The sequence below is a fragment of the Miniopterus natalensis genome, chromosome 20, assembly GCF_054644295.1.
Source record: "Miniopterus natalensis isolate mMinNat1 chromosome 20, mMinNat1.hap1, whole genome shotgun sequence".
Classification (NCBI taxonomy): domain Eukaryota; kingdom Metazoa; phylum Chordata; class Mammalia; order Chiroptera; family Miniopteridae; genus Miniopterus; species Miniopterus natalensis.
The window spans coordinates 27,048,824-27,068,270 of NC_142100.1; the positions used below are offsets into that span (position 1 = coordinate 27,048,824).

Sequence of the window (19,447 nt, forward strand, 5' to 3'; positions counted from 1 at the left end):
CCCAGGGGTGCCCGTGGGAGCAACCGGAAACCACCCCTGGTCCCCGAGTCAGTGGAGGGCGAACCCGCGGCCACCCCTGGTCTCCGTGGGAAGGGACCCGAAATCGCCGCCACGGGGGCAGCCCCCCAGCCGCCCCTGGTCGCCGAGGCCCCCCGACTTCGCCCACGGCTCTGTCCGGTTCCCCCGCCCCCCCGCAGGCGCCCCCTCGCGGCCCCGCGCGCCCCGATCCCGGCACAGAAACCGGCGGGCGCGGGCGCGGCCTCGGAGCCGCGGGCGGGACTAACTGCGCCCGGTGCCGGCCCGGGCCCGGTCCCGGCGGCCAATGGCCCGGCGGCGGCGACATGCGGCTCCTGTTCCTGGCGGCGCTGCGGCCGCACACGGGCAACGCGGTCACGGCGCGGCGCGTCCGGTAGGTGCGGGGCCGGCCGCGGGCCGCGGGTGCGGGGGTGCGGGGGGCTCTCGGCCGGGCCCGCCATCCGCGCGCGCAAACGGCCGGCCGACGGGGCGCGGGGGCGGAGGGAGGCGCGGGGACCAGCCGGGGTCCCGGGCCCGCCGCGCGCCGCCGACCTGACGCGCACCCCGGGCGCCCGCGTTGCCGAGGGGACCCCGCAGGGGCGGGGGGGCGCGCGGAGGCTGCCCGCGGGCTCCCCACGCGGACCCGGGTGCCCCCCCGGGCTTCCTGTGGCGCGGGAGCCCGCGGCGCTCACCTTCCCGCGGGCGGGGGACAGACTGGAGCCCGCGGGCCGCCCGGGACCCCCGCGGGCCGCGGGGCGAGGGCGCGTGCGCAGGTGCGGTGCCGGGCGCGATGCTGCGGAGGCCTCGGCGCTGCGCTCGCGGCGTCTGCGCAGAACCCGGGCCTGAAGGAGGGACCGGGGCCGGGCGGGTGGGGTGGTGGGGTCCCCGGGGAGGGGTCCCCTGGCCCGGCCGTGCGCTCAGCCCCGCGTCCCAAGGAGCCCCCTGCCCCGCGCGGCCTTCCCGCGTCCCAGCTTCCCCGCGCTCCTGACTGGTCACCTCTCTCTGTGTGATTTTAATTTTAGTTTCACATTAAACAATTTTTTCCAATTACAGTGGACGTTCAGCTTTGCATTAGCCGCAGGTGAGCAGCGGGGTGGCCCGCGGGCTCGCCTTCCGAGCGCTGTCCCCCCAGTTTCTTGCTTAGCATGTTGCGCCCCCAGGACCCGGAGGGAGCCGGTGGCTGCCCGACCTTAGCAGCAGCTTTTTTTTAAAAAAAAAAAAAAGACTTGCTCCGCGAGTTTCCCAATCGACTTCCCGCCGTGGGTCCGTTTCCGCGTCACCACAATGAGCCCTGGGCCACCTTCCCCCCCCCCGCCCCCCCTGTGCCCCTTCCGCTCAAAAGCCCCCCGCAACCTGCCCGCGCGCCCGGCGTCCGGCTTCCCTGCGGGTCAAGGGCACGGGCCTGGGTCGCAGGTTGGACCCGGGCCCCGCACGGAGCCGGCGGGGGGCAGCCGGTGGACGTGTCCCCCTCGCATCGATGCCCCCTCAAATCAGCGAGAAAATGCCCCGGAGCAGCAGCTCCCCGAGTTACACAATTAGGTGGAAACCAGGGAACAAAGTTCGCTCCCCAGGCGGCGCGGCCCCGGCGGGGGGCAGCCGGGCAGTTGCGGCAGCGACAGGGGGCGGGGGACGCGGGGGCCACGGGGACGGGGGCGGGGACGGGGGGCCCCTGGTTTCCGAGGAGCCTCCCGTTGCCCTAAGACAGGGCGCAGGGCTCGTCCTCAGAGACCTGGAGAGAGTTTCCTGGCCGGAGGCTGGACACAGCTGGGGGGGGGTAGAGGCCTCCGCAGGTGAGCCCCCAGGATTTTCCGAACATGCCCCACCTGGCTGTCCAGTGCGGGCCCCGACCCCCTTCCCCTGAGACTGTCCAATAAGAAACGACAGCGGCCACACTGAGAATTAATCAAAATGACACTTTTTTTTTTTTTTGGTCAGATTGGCAAAAAGTACAATTTATATCTAGGAGTGGCACAGAATTTTAGTAATTAGTTGATGTGCCGCGAGATGGAAAAGGCGGAGCGTCGCTCGTCCGGCCGTTCACCCCACGGCCGAGCCTGTGGGCATCGGGACTGACGCGGGTGCCACGGCCCTGAGAGCGGGACTTGGCACCTCTGGGGCGGTGGCCTGGGTGGTGGCTGCCAGTTCCAGCTGGGATCTCGCTGTGAAAGTGTCTTTATTGAAGTGCAAACACTTCAGATAAGAGCAGCAAACAGGCCTGCGCAGTCCCGCTGGCGGGGAGCGAGTGGGGCCCGGCCGGGCCTGAGCTCCCTCCCAGGGCGGTTCCGATAAGGGGGGGTCGCGGCTCCGGGGAGAAAACCAGCCCGAGGGGAGCTTCCCAGGTGTCCTCAGAGGATCCGGGAAACTGAGGAGCACACTGAGCGAGTGGGGAGGGGCTCGCTCACACCCACGTCTCCCACCGAGGTGCTCGGGGTTCCAAGTAACTTCATGGTGTTTTTGTTGGTTTTTAATTCCCACCTGAGGATTGTTTTTTTTTTTTTAGAGAGAGAGTGGAAGGGAGGAAGGACGGTGAGAGAGAGAGAAACATCGATCCGTTGCTTCCCGCACGCACCCCGATTGAAGATTGAACCCCCGAAACCCGGGCGTGTGCCCTGACCGGGAATCGAACCTCGATCTCCTGGATCCCAGGTCGACGCTCAACCGCTGAGCGGCGCCGGCCGGGCTTGATTTAAAGCCTTAATCATGCGGCCACCTGGGGCGTGGCCCTGTTTCCACACCTCTTTCCCCGTCTCTGTTTATCTGTCCTGATAAAGGGACCATCTGGAAGCCGCGGGTCACCTGTGCCTCCTGAAGGACGCCTTTGACTTTGACAGCCCGTCGGAGGTGGGGGACCTCATCCGGGCCGAGGGCTTGGAGGCGGCCTTGGCTCTCCATCTCTACCGGGGAGGCCGGCTCTTGCAAGGTAACCCTTCCCCCTGCACGGGGCAGGGCCGGGGGCCCCGAGCGCCCACGTCGCCCGATGAAACGTGGACGGGTGGCTCGTCCTGTTTATCCCAAAGGGAAGGAACCCGGTCACCGTTTGGGGCGCGCTTTCTCTTACTGAGGGGTTCATGCGGAAGCTGCTTTTACTGCATGAGACGTATTATCCTGAATGCTTGGGGTGTATACAGGGTGTCCCCCCAAAATGGACACACGCACTTTGAATAATTGATAAAGGACAGTGTTTATTAAATAGACATTTCATTTTCAGAATGGAGCCATCAGCGGTTACAGTGTGTATGCATTTGGGGGGGACACCCCATATTTCCTCACTTAGAGCGTCGTTTTCAGAAGCTAGAAATAGGGCCCTTTTACAAGACGTAGGACGGGCACCTAGGAGAGGTTTCGTTCAACTCACTTATGGACGGTTCCCTCACCAGACGGAGAAAAGAGAGAATCTGCTAATTTGCAGATTGACGAAAATAACTGAAAGGGCAACACAAGGGAAGACTGGTCTCTTTTTACTTAAATATTGACTCTGTAGATTGTGGAAACCCCAGTAGGAATTCAAGTTCGATCTGGCCTTGGTCTGTTTTGAAATTCTTAGCTGGCCTTCAGAAGTCCTTGAGGAGGGTCTCTGGACGGGCCGCCCACTTAACGTGGTCTGTGGGGGGTGTGGTGTCCGTGAGGAGCCACGGCAGGGCTCAGTCTGAAGCTCTTTTTCCCCGTCATGAACCCCAATAGCCCCAGATTAGCCCATTTCCTAGGAGGGATAAGCTCGGCCTGATAAGCTGCTCCTGTGTCCCAATGTAATGAAAATTCATTTCCGACGGCCCTGAGCACCGTGGCCAGCGTCCCGCCGGGTTAGTCACTGGCACGTGGCGTTTATCCCTCTGACCTGCCCCCCGCCGAGGGGCCCTGGATAAAACTAAACCCAGGGACTTCGGGTTCCCGGGTCCTTGCTCCTGGCGCCGGGCTCCGCCTCGCTCACCGACCTCGTTCGGCAGGTCACGGGATCCCCTTCGGAATCATCTTCGGCGGAACGGACTTAAATGAAGACTTGCGCCAGGGAGACAAGCGCCGAGTGATGGGGAAGGTCCTCCAGGAAGCCCGGTGCGTCCACCCCGGGGGCTCGTGGAGGCCCGAAGGCCGGGGCAGCCCACAGCCTGGGAGGTTCCCTCTTTCCCTACAAAACCAACCTCTTTTATTTATTATTATTATTTTTTGGTTAATCCTCACTGGAAGGTATTTCTTCCAATTGATTTTTAGAGAGAGTGGAGGGGGGGGAGAGAGACACTGACGTGAGAGACACATGTGGACTGGTTGCCTCCTGCACACGCCCGGGCCAGGGCCGGGCATGGAACCTGCAACCCAGGCACATGCCCTTGACCGGGAATCGAACCCTGAGCCTTCGGCTGCCGGCCGAGGCTCTAGCCCCGGAGCGCACCAGCCAGGGCGTCATCTTCGTTGTCGTCACGAGCACTACCGGTCGCCCTGTTACTGAAACGCGCGCCGGTCCTCGGGGGACCGACTGGGGCCAGTGGGCGGGGAGGCGGCGGAGCCCTGGGCTTCCTGTCTGACACCGTGGGGCTCACTTTTCTATCAGCATCAGACGCGTCTCTCTTTTAGAACGAGAGTTTCATTTTTTAACCAAAGACTTTAAAGAGTTATATTCCCCTATCAGGTGTATTTTAGAACTTTTTTTGTATTTTAAGCTTTTTTCCCCTATATAGCATAATATTCAAACGTCTTCTAGAACTGGGTGTTTGTCTTGCAAGTATCATAACTTAGTGAGCACTCGGTAATTATAGTACAAACGCCAAAATTAACTTTGTGAAGGACCCTGTCAGAAAAGCTGAACCTTGCCAAGCGAGTGAGCAGAAGACAGTTTTGGGACCTAAAGCGGCTCAGAAATAGCCCCACAGGGAGGACGTTCACAGCAGGGGGCGGGGACACCGCGCCTGTTTCCTGCCCCGTGGGCCAGCACCGGCTGCCTGCGGGTAGGTGCCTGTGGTTTTGAGCCCCGGGGTTTCTAAACGCGTTTCCTACAGAGACACCACCTGTCAGAGCGACCGCGGCCCCGGCTTCCCCCCTGCGCCGGCTCCCAGCCGTGTCCCGCTCCTCGGGCCCTGCACGGGGGCAGCGGGACACACAGGGCGCCCGGGGCTTCCTGCGTTCACTCCGCGCGCGGACCAGTTTCTCCGATGCGAGCGGAGATGAAAGCTGGCGGCTGGTGACCACGAGTAAGAAAGATGGCTGTGCCGTGGCCCGTGTGGCCCGTGTGGCCCCGTGGTTAGAGCGTCCGCCCGCGCACCGAAGGGTCTCCGGTGTGATTCCCGGTCAAGGGCACGGGCCTGGGTCGCAGGTTCGATCCCCGGCCCCGGTCGGGGCTCGTGTGGGACGCAGCCCATCGACGTGTCTCTCTCACGTGGACATTTCTCTCTCTTTCCTCACCCTCCCTCCCTTCCTCTCTCTCTAAAAATCAGTGGAAAAAATATCCTCGGGTGAGAATTAACAACACCCACTGCCAAAGACGGCTTGCAGGTCGGGCCACGCGTCCTGGGCCCTCCCTCGCAATCCGACGCCAAGAGCAGCCCCCGGGGATGTTAACCGACTCGCCCTGAGGGCCCCGCTCTTTCTTCCTGTTCCTTCCCCAGGTTCGCGGTCGCTTTCACGGAGTCCATGGAGGCCGCCGCCCGCCTGCAGTGGGTACGTGTCTGCGCGTCTGTGACGGCCGCGGTGCCGGGGAAGGTGCAGAATCAGGACGGGAGGGCGACTTGCTGGGAGCGAGCGGCGTCCTGTCCACACGGCCTGTTGGAGCCCCCGCCGTGGGCTCTGTTCCCCGCGTGCTGGTGTCTTTTATTGGTGCTGCTGCTCTTAAAACTCCACTAGTTTTGGTTTTTTGTGTGCTTTTTAAATGTTTTTATTGATTTCAGAGAGAGGGAGAGATAGAAACATCAATGATGAGAGTCACTGACCGGCCGCCTCCTGCGCGCCCCCGACTGGGGATGGAGCCCGCAGCCCGGGCCTGTGCCCCGGCCGGAATCGAACCCGATCTCCTGGATCCCAGGTCGATGCTCAGCCGCTGAGCCACGCCGGCCGGGCTCCACTGGTTTTTTACGTGGCTGTGAAACAGCAGGACGGCTCTTTGCCCGGTCCGTTTTCTCGTTCGAGCTCAGGCGGGCGGCCCGCAGGCTGCGGGAGAAGCGCCGCAGGGACCGTCTGTGGGGACGGGTCTGGCGGGGCAGGTGGGCGCTTCCTCGCCCAGACGCCCCCCAGGCGGGGAACCGAGGTTTCCTTTCTCGGCCCCGTGTCACGGCCTGGACCTCGGAATAAAGAAGCCCGCCTCGGGTTTGAGCTCCAGGGACTTTTCTGACGCAGCGACTATAGTAAGACGCCAAACTCACATTCCGCCTAATTTCAGGGACTTCCCGGCGCCCCCGCCTGACACGCTGCGCTCCCCGCGGGCTGACCCGCACCCACCCGGGGTGGCCCTCGGCTCCCGGAGGGGAACCGGTCCCCGCGGCTGCGTGGGCGACGCTTTGCGGTGTTTTCCAAGGGATTTTTTTTTTTTTTTTTACAGCCTTCCTCTTATTTCAGAAAAGCACCTGTAACGAATTATCCAATTTTTTCTCTTTCTTCCTTCCCTCTTTCCAAAAGCCACACGCGCAGGGTAAGATCCACGTCCAGAGTCAAGGTAAGAACTTTTAAACAGATTTGAAACATAAAAGTAAAAAATGAAAAATCTGCGCGTATCTTTTAGAGGCACGTAGCGACATGGCTGTGGACGCACTCACACGATAGCGGAGGTTTACTTAGAAACAGCCCGTAGAGTGGGAACACTGCTTCCCGACACTGAGCTGCAAGGCAGATCCGAGGAGACCGTAGAACGGCCGTTTAAACGGCAGAACACGTAGCATCTCGGCTGGCGGAGGCGCGATAGGCACATAACGCAAGAATGTTCTAAACGGGGTGAAGGCTGAGCCCCTCTGTGTAAGTCGAGTGAGCTGGGGGCCTGGATGGTCCTGTCCTTTCCTGAAACCCTCGGTCGCCTTGGCACAGCTGGCACAGCTGTCGGGCAGCCAGAGTCAGGGGCAGGGCGGGCCCAGAGGCGGACAGAGAACTGACCGCACGGGGCTAGGCGGGTAGGCGGGTAGGCGGGGCTCAGGCCCAGGTCACAGGTCCCAGCCCCGGGAGGAGGTGTCCGTGGTGCCCATCGCCAGGCGCTTGGCCCCCTGCGCCCCCCTCCAGGGCGCACGGAATGGTCGCCAAAGAAACGCTCCCCGGGTTTCACCCGCAGCGGCCCAGTCACGCTCCGGTAAACCGGGTCTCAGAGACCTGGCTTGAGAAGGCCGGTGCCTCCCACCCACGGGTGTGCGTGGCCAGCCCCCGCCCGGCCCCCGCAGGGGAAACCCGCGCGGTTAGAACACACCGTGGGCCGCGCTAAGCCCTCTGAACCTCAGTTTCCAACAGAGAAACCGGGAGGCAGTCGGCTCCCCAGGTTGTAGACTCTGCAGGGTCCCGGGGAGCCCACAGCGCCCAGGGCGGGCGTGGGGCGGGCACGGGAATTAGCCCAGGGGGTGCCCTGCAGACGACTTACGTTACATTTCGTGAGATGTCCGGGTGTTTCTGCTCTCGGGACAACCTGATGGTCGGTAACTGAAATAAGTCAGGCAGAGAAAGGCAGATGCCCTGTGACTCCGATTATAGGTGGAATCTAATGAGCAAAATAGAAACAGAGTCGCAGACGCAGAGAAGGGGCGGGAGGCGGCCAGAGGGGAGGGGCTTGGGGGGCTGGTGAGAAAGGCGAAGGGATTGGGGCACAAAGTAGTCGGGGGTGCGAAGTACGCACAGGGGACACAGTCGATAACATCGTGACAAGTGTGCGTGGCGCCCGGCGGGTCCTGGAAATGTCGGGGGGACACTTGAAAGGATGGGATTGTCTAACCCTGTGCCGTAACCTGAAGCTCATGCCGAATGATACAGGATATAACCTGTAATTGCTAAGATTTTAAAAAAACATAGTCTGGTCAATGTTGCCACTGGGTTTTGTGTGTCTTAAAAAGTCCAGTTTTTTGGAGAATTCTGCTCTCGGGCCTGCGTGAGGGGTGACCCCGCTCGGTCTGGGAAAGGCTGAGATTAGGGACTTTAAGTGACGGCACAGTTTCCACCTGGGGCTCTGCGGTTTAGTTGCTTTAGAAACCTGTCACCCGCAGGCATCTGTAAGGGACCAGCTTTCTGTGGCCCAGTGGCCACGAGGCCCACACGTGGACAGTGGGTTTTTCTCGCTGGGGACCCAGGCTCTCCGTTTGCACCTCGAGTGCGGGGCCGCTGATGGGAGTTCACGAAGCACCCGGGACTCCGGCGGCCTCAACAGGACCACGTGCGGCCAGCATTTAAATGTTAGCGCAGCGCAGCTGGTTGGGTCTCGGCCACGGTTCCCAGCCACGTGAACGTGTCCCCCCCCCGTCTCTTTCCCCAGGAATCACGACTGCCCCGAACCCCGCCTTTCGCTGGAGCACCTTCCTCCAGAGAGCAGGTGAGACGGGGAGCCGAAGGGTTTGGGGCAGATGAATCCCATCCACACGCCTCGGTGACCCGCTGCGTCCTCGTGGTTTTGGGAAAGAGGCCGTCGGGTCCAAGACAGTCACTGGTCTGGGAGGGACGGGGGACGGGAGGGACAGGGATGGAAGCAGGGCGGGGTGAGGTGCACAGGCCGGTTCCTCCCGATCTTGGTGATGCCACCAGCGCCTCCGCCCCGTGGGGAGCAGACACGGGCACCCCAGCCCGCTCTCCAAAACCTTCAAACCAGACCTCCCCCACGCTGTGTCAGCGCCGGGTTTCCTTGAAAAGAAAAAAAACGAGCAGCGTTTTATTAGAAGCAACTCCCTGAGTGCCCGCGTCCATCCCAGCGGGAGAGCAAACTGTCCTCGGCTTCCGGAGGAGCCGGGCGTCGGTCCCTCCGTCTCGTGGGCAGCGTGTGCCATCCTCAGCCCCTGCACCAGCTGCAGCAGCCCCGTGCGCTGTTGTTCCGTCTTCCGAGTGTCACAGGACACGTTGCGGTGGGGCTGGGATTCATCACGTCCCGAGCACGGGGATTCGTCGTCGAGAGTCTTGTCACTGAACCATTCACGGAACAGCCCTGAGACTTAAAATACTCCTCAGGAGACGTCCCCCCCCCCCCCGGGACCTGCTTGGCCGCCCTTTCGGCGCAATGTGTGCGATTGAATACTGTGTGCGTGTGTGCGGGATGGACGGGAGGCGCTGTGGCCGGGGTCGCCCGCCCGGCTAGAGGGTGGCCCGAGGGTTTATGAGATGCGTCTCTGGGGTTTATGACCCGGCGTCGGCCCTCGCGCGTGGTTGCCCAGAGATGGACCGGCTGCCCCCGTCGCCCGCCCTCGGGCCGCCCCGGCCTCCCCAGGCCTCGAAGCTGGCGGTTGCCGTCTGTCGTCCACTGCGAGCTGCAGACGGTGACAAGGTTCCCTGCATCCTTGTCTTGCAGACATTAACCAAAACGCCGACAACTTGCACGTGTTTCTCCTGATCTGCGGGCTCAGGCCAGTCAAAGACCCTCTCTACCTGGTGGACGCCTTCTCGGGTGCGTCGGCCGAGGCACCTGTTTGCGGGATCCCGGGCGGGTTTCGGGTTTTACCTCCTTGCTCTCCAGGCTGTTACCGTGGAAAGACCGGGAACACAAGCGCCAGCAGTCACTGCGGTTCCCGTGCCCCCGGCTCCCCGGGGAAGCCTAAAAAGTAGCCGGTAGTTAGGAGGCTAAACTAATTTTACCCGAGAAGGCTCCGCGCAGGCCAGCGTGTGCGCTGCGCTTGGACTGGGGCTGCTCGTGATGACCCGTGTGCTCGTGGGCGGGTGACCGAGTTTCAGCGGCGTATTGCTTCCGGTCACCTAATTAATTAGATACCTGGATAAAGCATAATTACAACAATATATACCGAAAGCCAAAAATGTCAACTATTTACATTGTAAATACATCTCATTTAAACGGACTAATGTGAGTGAAGGCAAAATATGAAATAATGTATTTTATGGTGTAAGTAATATTAAGTCTGTGTTTTCAGCTGGGACTTGCAACCATTGTAACAGTGTTTTTTCCCCTTTTTTTCTCCCCAAGAATGGCACCAAGAGGAGCCCAGTGTCTACCTGGCGATCGTAGGTCCTGAAGTAAGTTGACCCCATGTCTGTTGTCCTGTGTTCTCTGCGCATCTTCTGAAATTAGTTCGCGTTGCTCTTCTACCCGAGTTGTCTTGTGGTGTAACACACACTCGGACACACACAGGCGGGGCTTCTGGAAAGCAGGGGATCCCGGCGCGATGAACCAGGGGGCTGTGTCCCGTGCGTTCCGCGGGCCGGGCCGGGCTCGCGTCCCCAGCGCCCACTGGCGGCGTGTGAATGAGAGTGGACGTCGGGCCCGCCCTCCCGCCGCCTCCGGAGTAACAATGTAGCAGCGGGAGGCTGTTAGCCAGACGCGGTTCACAATGTTTCAAGCGATGTGTTACACACGTGTAAATTTGGAAACATTGTGTCAGTTCTGTTTAAATCATTCATTGTTGTTAACACCAGGGGGGCTCACGCAGGGCGAAACCTGCCTTTTCGTCGCTTTTGTTGGAGTCTCTGTGGTCAGACAGTTGGGTGCAGGGTCCCCCGGTCCCCGGCCTGTGAAGGCTCGTTTCAGGCCTGGACTTGGGTGGAGCTGGCGGCGCCTGGGCCGCACCAGACCCTGGTCTTAGGGACTGGACAGCACACAGGAGGGTGTGTTTCTCTGGACCGTCTCTCAAGTCCCCGCTCTTTCTTGCTATTAGGATGGAGTAGCTGGAGCCGGCTGTGCTTTCCTACCTGCTTTGTTTTCCTTTGTAAACCGTGAGTGTGGCTCCGAGGCCACGACGTGCGGGCCTCCTGCACGCAGGCTCCGCTCCGGCTTTCCCTGACGTCTGTCTCGGTCTCTTCGCAGGTGGATCCGGTGTTCACAAGGGAAGTAAAGGCCAAGGTGGAGAGGTGAGTGGGGGAAGGGAGCGGGTGTTCAGCGGGAGAGGAAACCCAGCGGCCAGTACATTGTCCTGGTTCCCACGTCTGTAGGGCAGTGTCGCCTCTTGTCCCCCAGCCCCTCCCGTCAGACCCCCAACATGCTTCCCACTCGCGTTGCCTCTTGTAGGTCCCCAGGGGTGCGGCTGGTCCCCGAGATGCGCCAGGGGGACCTCCACGCCGTCATGAAGAACTGCTTCGCCCTGGTGAACAGCTCCGTCTCCGAGGGCATGTCAGCCGCGATCCTGGAGGTAACGGTCTCCCCGGGGCCACGCGGGTGCGGCGAGGAGACTAACTGCCCAGCCTTCTCTCCCTACTGACGGACGTGGCATCTTCCTCAATAAACCCTGCACCTTTCAAAGCTCGAAAAAAGCAAAATAGCGTTTCCTTGGGGGCTCAGCTCAGACGACACCAATAGAATTAACTGGTGCACAGATGCTCCGGGGTCTTCGAGCTTCGAGTGTTCAAGGAGCACTCACTCTGTGCCACACGCTGCTCTTACCGTCTCCCGCCCGTCTCCTCTCCACCCGCAGGCGATGGACCTGGAGGTGCCGGTGCTGGCCAGGAACATCCCGGGAAACACCGCCGTGGTCCGGCACGGAGTCACCGGGCTGCTCTTCTCCGACCCGCAGGTAATGGGAGCCCTTCCCCAGGTTGTACGTGTGGGGCTGTTCATCACAGATTTCATCCTAGTATCGCATTTCTTACCCCATCCCCAAGTTCGTATTAACTGCCATCCCTCCTGAAGGCCATCCTCTCCAGAGGAAGGGGAGGTGGGCACCGAGGGACTGGGAGCTGAAGCAGCCAAGGCTCTTTGGTGCCCTGCAGCCCCCTTCCCCAGGTACCCACACCCGCTGCCCCCCCCCCCCCGCAGGAGTTTGTCCAGCTGGCGAAGAGACTGGTCCGCGACCCGGCGTTGGGAGGAGAACTGGTGGCCAGGGGGAGGGAGTATGTGAGCACATCCCACTCGTGGCGGGTGGAAAGGGACACTTACCAGAGCCTCATCCGGATGCTCGAGGGGGACACAGGTGGGCAGGCCTGCTGACCAGGTGCCGCCCCCCTTTTTAATGCATCTGCGGGGCACCGGGGCCTGGGCCCCGTCGGGGCATCGAGACGAGAGGGGGGGCAGCGGAGCCCCGGAGCGGGGAACACGGCCGACTGCACCTGGGACGAGCGGACACCTGCGAAAGGCCCGGCGTTTCCTCGGGGCCCGTCCGGCGATGCTGCTGGTTGGAAAATGCCGCTCGTTTGGAAGCCAGGCTCCGTCCCTGGCGGGGGGACACCCTAGAAGCTCGACTCCGCTGTACCTCGCGTCACCAGTTCATGTCTTCGCATCAACACGCACGTCTGTCCCGCACTTGGGGGAAGGGCCAGCTTCTAAGTAAATAAAGTGCATCCCGAATAGCCAATCTTTGTTCCTAAGAGCCAGAAACAGACCCGCCCACCCCGTCCCCGCCTTTAAAAGGAGATGCGGACACTCAAGCGGCTCCCGAAGCGGTTTAAACGCGGTCGCCGTGTTAGGGCCCAAGCAGAGGGGTGAAAAGACGCTTCCCTATCAACAGGCCGCTCGCTTTGCGTCCCCTGCGCCATTGACGCGATGTCGAGACACTTTGTAGCGTTTCCCGGTTACAGTTTTTCCAGTGAGCCTTGTTCCTTCTCTGTAGGTGGCCAACGATACCTTAGACATAATTAAGGAAATAAAGTAGGACAAACAGCCGCTGAGCCCCGACCTGCCCGCCCACAGCGGGGGAGCTTCTCAGGACCGGGGCTGTGGGGCCGGAGAGAGGAGCCGGGGTTGGGTCCCGTCGGGAGGACGGGCTCGGAGAGGGGAGGCCGGTCACGAGGGCGAAGCCTGCATTCGGGAGCCCGAGGCCCCGGGTGGGAGGCCAGGCGCCTCCAGGGAGCAGGGCTGCGACCGCGGGCCCGTGTCTGGGCCTGTCCGAGCCTCCTCGCCGTCCGTGTCAAGCGGAGAGGACAGTGTGCCCCGGCTGAGCTGCGTCTGCCCCAGATCTGAGACGACAGTGGCCGGGCTCCTCTCAGGCTCGCAGCGTGGCCGTCGGGGTGGAACCGCTCCCGTCGAGAGGCCCCTGCAGCGGGGGAAGCAATGCAGCCGCGTCCCCTTGCCTAAGAGTCGTGGTTACGTCTGACGTCCCCGGGCGTCTGTTCCCATCCCCTCGGCTGACGCGAAGTGTGGTCACCTCTGATGTCGGCGGGGCCGTCCCTGCGACTGTCCCACAGAGGCCGGCCCTGCGGACGGAGCCGGAGTGACGTGAAACAACCGCACGGTCCCCACACCGCACAGCCCTCCCTCCAACAACACGGGGGCTCAGGGACCTTTCAGATTTAGACGGTGTCGAGCTTTGCCCACAGACACAGACACTATATTTATCTCTGCTATCTACCTATTTACCTATCCGTGTACACACTACATTCTCTCTCCCTCTAATATATATAGCGTGTAAATATACTGGTTACATTATGATGAAGTAATATATGTTACATATCACATGTATACAAGATATGTATCACTTATATGTGCAAGATATAGATAAACAGTATATTACTCACGGGGGAAGGGAAGGTTGATACAATGCCCCCCACGGGTGGCGGCCACAGCTACAGACCCGTGGCGGCTGCAGCTTGCAAGTGCGGGTGCCCAGCCTTGGGACCTCGCTGCCCCAACATCAGAAAAATATGACCAGCCCCAAACTAGTTTCTGTTGCCTGCACTCCACAACTCTGACGCAAGAACCAGACCCCAAACCATTCTTTTTTTTAAAAAAAGTTTGATTTTATTTCCTTAATTTTAAAAATCGTGGTAAAATATGCATAATACACACTTGATCGTGGAGCCGTTCGTGAGGCCGCGGCCCCGGGGCAGGAAATACAGACGCAGTGTCCTGGCGCCTTCACCACTCTGGGCCCGAGTCACTTCATCATCCCCCCAGAAAACTCTGTCCCCCTTAATCAATACGCCGCCTTCCTCCCCGCTCCCCGCAGCCCCCGGGCCTCCCGGTCTTTCCGTCTCCGTGAACGGCCGGTTCTGGGTCCCGCGTGTGAGTGGAAAGATGCGACACTTGCCAGGAAGCCGCGTCACCCCGACGCTCGGCCGTCCAGCCCCAGCCCCGGGCCGACGCGCAGACTCACTGCTCTGCCTGCGCCCCGGGGACCCCGCCAGAGAAGCTGATTTTCACAGCCCGTCCCTCCCCGTAACCACCAGAAAATCTACTCCGAGGTCACTTTTGATGTGGAGTCCCCTTTTGAGAGATGTGACATTTTTTCAGGCAGTTGACGGCACCCGGGAGATCAGGACGCGTGGGTCGGGGCGCTGAGACCCGGGGAAGCCCTGGAGCCCACGCCGGGATTTCGACTCCGGGCGAACCCGTGGGGTCTGCCACTGCCCTCGCTGGCGCCCAGACGAGGCGCCCGCATCTCGGGGACGGCAGCCCCGCGGGCCGGGCCCCACCTCTGCTCCCACCGCCCGCAGTCTCTTTCCCGCGGCAGGCGATTCCAGCTGGGGCCCCGTCGCTCACGCCCGCGCCTCGCGCCCCGCCTTCCTTCTCTCCCTCCTCTCCGGGTAACTCTGGAGCCAGTGTGTGTCACGGGGCCGTCCCGGGTTGGGGACCCTGCCACTGTCACTCTCCGGGGACTCCGTTTCCCCACTGGTGCGGCTGAGGCTGTGGCCCCCTCGACCCGACCGAATGCAACGTCTTCCTGAGATCCCGCTCGCCGCCCAGCATCTCCCAGGGAGGAGGGACAAACTCACTTAATGTGTAAAAGCAGCGCGGCCGGCGTGGCTCAGGGGTTGAGCGTCGATCCCGTGGACCTGGAGGTTGCCGGTTGGATTCCCGGTCAGGGCGCAGGCCCGGGTTTCGGCCTGACCCCCGTCGGGGGCCTGCAGGAGGCAGCCGATCAATGACTCCCATCACTGATGTTTTTCTCTCTCTCCCTTCCTCTCTCTCTAAAAAAAAATAAATGAAAACATTATATATATATATATATATATATATATTTTTTTTTTTTTAAGAAGAGCACTCCCCGGATAAGACAGGCCCTCGTCTTCGGCTCACTCCTTAGACTGAGAGGCAAGATTGCCGGGGACTTGAGGATCGCTGTCCGTCAGGTGGGTAAAAGCTGCCCACCCGGCGTCCCCGTTGTCAGAGCCGCTCTCCCTGGAGGAGCCGTCCCCCTCCAGCAAAAACAAAACAAAAGGAACCGCCAAACAGTGTCTCTTTCATCCAGCAGAACAACGGCTTAATTGCCGGAGCCCTTTAGTCACCAGCCGCCTGGGTGAGTTCGCTAATGAAATGTTTCATGCCGTTTGGCTCCTTTGAGGGGAGACAAGAGGAAAGCTCCCCCCAGCCTATAAATCAAGTGAAATCACATCCATCCCTTTCGGAGGGAACCGTCTGCGCCCTCTGCGGGGCGTATTATCTGTGGGAAACAGATGCGGCCGGAGGGAAGAAATGACAGGGCCCTCCGAGCACATTTAATGAAGTGGTTCCAAATATTGTGTTGAAATAAATGAAGTGATTAATGCTCGGGCTGGTTTCTGGGCTTCTCTCTGCAACAATAAGCACAGTGCGGGCGCCGGGCGCCGGGCGGGCACCAAGGGGCCGTTCGGGCGGGTGGGGGGCGGGAGGTGCCGCTCTAACGCATCGCGCTCCGGGCAACAACGGGCAGCCGCAGTCGCCGTATTTAATATCCGTAATTCTCTGAGTCCCGGAACTTGGAAGGAAGGGGAGGGGGGGGAGGGAGAATTACAGTCATTTCCAGTCTAAGCTTTTGCTTGGATTTCGTCAGCCAGCTGAAGACGGGCCCTGGGGTCTGTTGCCAAGGGACTTGCGTTGCTCGGGAGGCAGTGGCTCCCGCTGTGGCCGGCTCTGGTCATTTTGTGACTGCCCAGCCCGGTGACCCTTTCAAGGAAGCCCTGGGGGCGGGGTCTGGGCTGTGGCAGGTGGAGCGAGGTTTTCCCGCTCACCGCTAGGGGGCAGCACGCGGCTGGGCTTGGCCCGCGGGATCTTTGTTCAGGAATTTTGATTCTTGAGCGAGGGGCGCCTGGAGGCCAGGGCCGCGGGAGGTCACCGGGGGGCCGAGAAGCTGGTCCTAAATCCAGAGAAGGGCCGTTGACTCTGCGTCCAGGCCTCGCTGTGGACCTCAGGGCCGTCTGCAGGCCCTGCAAAGAGCCGGGCAGGGAACCCGAGCATGGCCCCAGCTGCACGTGTGCAAACGTGCAGGTCCAGCTGCAGCGGGCACCGCGGGGTGGGCTTTGAAGAGGAACCCTTCTCTTCTCGGGGATCCCTGGGTGAGGCAGCTAAGTGGCTGCGTGTAGGCTCCATACGAGACAGAGCGAGCCTGGTCCTCCCAGCTCATTTGTCCTTGGAGGCCGCAGGGCCGGGGCCAGCAGGCGTCTGCCCTGGCCCAGCCGCTCAGCACCCCTCTGCACCCCTCTGCACCCCTCTGCAGCCCTCAGCCTGGGTCCTCCCGACAGCGTCGCGCCCAGCGGCTCCCAGGTGCCCCGGGCGACGCGGGCAGAGCAAAGGGCCGCCCTCAACCATCCCCGGCAGGCCCAGGGCTGCTTAACGCAGAACAGCTGAGGCCCAGGCCCGCAGGCCGTGCTGTTCACCAAGCAGAAGGTTCCTTGCCCGGCTCTGACCTTGGGAGGCCGCCCAGCGCACGCAGAGGATGCCAAACGCTGAGAGGGCGGCTATCGATCAGCTCTGGAGGGAGGCCCGACGACAGGGAGTTGTAAATGCCTATTAATGGCCTGAGACGGGACGTTCGCTGGGGCTTCTGGCATGAAGATAAAGGGCACCGGGCGAAGTGAAAGAATTAAGATATAAAACCTTCACATTGGGAGCGGGCTCCCAGATCCGGCTGCACATCAGAATTAAGGGGGGGGGGCAGGGAGCTTTGAAAAATAGAAAATCCCGGGCTCTGCCCCACGAGGACCAACTCCAAGACCCTTTCTGCATCATAGAAAGAGTAGTTTATGAGCCAGGATGCTCGATTCAGGCAAGAAACTGACTCTCATTAATTCGAGCAAAATGTAGCTTCCTGGGAGGCCACGGGGACCCCACAGAATCACTGGGGAGTTTGGAAAGGGGCAGAGGGTGGGCAGCTTTGGCAGCCGGCCCCCGGTAGAGGAGGACGGCTCTGCGCCGGGACTCCCCAGGCCGCCTTTGGTCTCCAGGGCCGAGGGCCAGCCTCCTGCCTTCGCTGTCCCACCGAGAATGCACACAGCGAAGGGAGGTGCCCCCAGGGAACGTGGGGCGCTCCCAGGAAATGGTGTTGGGCCGATGCAACCCCGCAACCAGCAACCCAGGCCGGGAGTCAGCAGTAAAGCTCCAACCTTGAGTGTGCCGCGAGCCAGCCCCGTGACCCTGACAACATCCCTTTGGCTTTTGGGGGCCCGGACACCAGTGGCTCTGAGAGACCAGGGTCCCCAAAGCCCCGTGTCCCGGTCCCGCCACAGTCACTCAACCACCGTGAGGCGGGCCAGCCGGGTGGGGCCGCTGCGGTAATAGACGGTCCCGCGCCCCGGTCTATGGATCCACGTGTGAGCCTTGGGCTCTGTGCTGGGCCGGCGACCCGTCGGCGCGCGCGGGAAATTTTAATTGCTCATATTGATCGTGTCTGTTATTTGACCGGTGTGGAGACCAACTGGGAGTCATTTTCAAAGCCTGCATTTATATTTTGCAAGTATTTCCAGTGCTGGAGCGAGACAGGAGTCTCCGGTGCCGGGAGTGACCCACCCGGCGGTTGGGGCGCGGGTGGAATCCCGCCCCCAGCGCGTCCCACGGGCGACCTCCCCCGCAGTTCACCCCCGGGCCTGGCGCCTGCCTGGGGCGGCCCCTGTCCGCCCTGGGCCTGACGGGGTGACCAGGCTTGTGGGGCCGCTGGCTGAGCTTTCCGGATCTCTGTCCATCTAACACCCACCCGCCCACCTAAAGAAATGCCTGCTGGCTGCTGGCCCCAGGTAGGGCTGTGGTCACGGGTACACAGCAGGGGACAGGTGGCCGGCTGCGGGGGGCTCAGGTGCAGAGCAAGGAGAGGCCGCGACCAGCCGTGGCCGCCCCTGGGGGCGCCGATGAGCCCGCTTCCCGCTGGCTCCGGGTCTGGTCTCAGGCGACAGGTGGGCACCCCACTGGCGGGAGGGGCCCCGCAGGCGGCAGAAACTGGGAGACCGGACAGTTGCGAGAGAAACAAGCAGCTTGTTGGCTGTATTCACAGGGAGGCGACGCCCGGTGGAGACCTCGCGGGTCAAGCCTCTCAGGCCCCTTCCTCCCCCAGGTCCCGGCGCCCGGGTGGCGGGACAGGCGTCCTGTGTGTCCCTGGGAGACACGCGGGGACGTTCCCTGTCCCCTAAGCCGCAGACTTGTTCCCGATTCTCATGAGAACACAGCTCCCTCCGTCTGTGTCTGTTTCCCCAACTCTGGCGGAGAGACATGTCTGGGAGAATTGTACCCCTGTTTGGAGAAAAGGGGAGTTTCCGCCCTGGGTCAGGGGGCCGGTCTGGGCGGGGAGGGGCCGTGGCTGGGTGGGGAACCCCCATCCGCCTGGAGGCGAGGGCGGCAAACCCACCGAGCCCGGTTGGAAACAACAGGGGCTGAGCCCCACTTTGCCAGAGGGTCTGAACTTTCAAGAGAGGAAAGACACCCGGATTGATTTTTATTTTTATTTTTTTAGGTAAAATGGGCGACGTGCTACGTGTTGACTCAGCCTTTGTTCTGTGACCTGCTTTGTCGTCAGGAAACTGACAGTGACCTAGAAACTGTCTTTGGTGTTGTCCCCCCCCCACTAGCTGCACGGTGTTGACAGTGGGGGGCATGGTGCTCCCAGAACCTGCCACACCTCCCACACGTAGTAGGTGCTCAGTAAGCACCACTTGGCGCACTCGACACCATCCACAGCTGGATGTGGACTTCACGCCTCTGCCTTGTTCTGGGGCAAGGTCTTGGGGATGCGCCACCACAGGAACCTGAAGATCAACCTTTTAACCCAGCCCAGGGTCACCGTGGCCACAGGAAGTTGACATCTGACCGTGGGTGAGATCCTGAAAAAGGACCAGGCCATTCCCCTCTCCAAGGCCCAGAGGGGGCTGGGGACACGCCTGCCACGGCTCCCCTGGGCCTGCCACGGCTGTCCCAGCCACGGCTCTCCCCACCACAGCTGTCCCCGCCACGGCTGTCCCCACCGCCATCCATCAGCAGGCTCTTAGTGAGCGTGTGTGATTTATCTGCAAGCCCTTCAGGTCCTGAAGGAAAGATACTCGGAGCACAATGCAGTCTGTCATCCTTGTCTCGCTGCAGAGCGCGGGACACTGTGCGGGAGTGTAATTGCATTGTGCCGGGACCCTTAAATCCGGGTTTCCAGCCACCAAAGCCACAGTGCGGGGACCGCCATCTGTCACTGACGCCAGCCCCTCAGAGGGGTCAGCCGGACGCCAAGGGCAGGCT

General features: G+C 61.5%; 1 protein-coding gene across 1 annotated transcript; it reads left to right on the forward strand.

Moving 5' to 3' along the window:
- The first annotated feature begins 327 nt into the window (after positions 1-327).
- On the forward strand, positions 328-12,134 carry GLT1D1 (glycosyltransferase 1 domain containing 1). The gene is made up of 12 exons (XM_087828746.1): positions 328-409; positions 2,787-2,935; positions 3,960-4,065; positions 5,610-5,703; positions 6,613-6,649; positions 8,435-8,491; positions 9,455-9,550; positions 10,082-10,131; positions 10,919-10,962; positions 11,120-11,240; positions 11,523-11,621; positions 11,864-12,134. Exons 1-12 carry the CDS (start codon positions 342-344, stop codon positions 12,032-12,034), a joined length of 1,092 nt encoding a protein of 363 aa, XP_087684872.1. The 5' UTR covers positions 328-341; the 3' UTR covers positions 12,035-12,134.
- Positions 12,135-19,447: the final 7,313 nt, after the last annotated feature.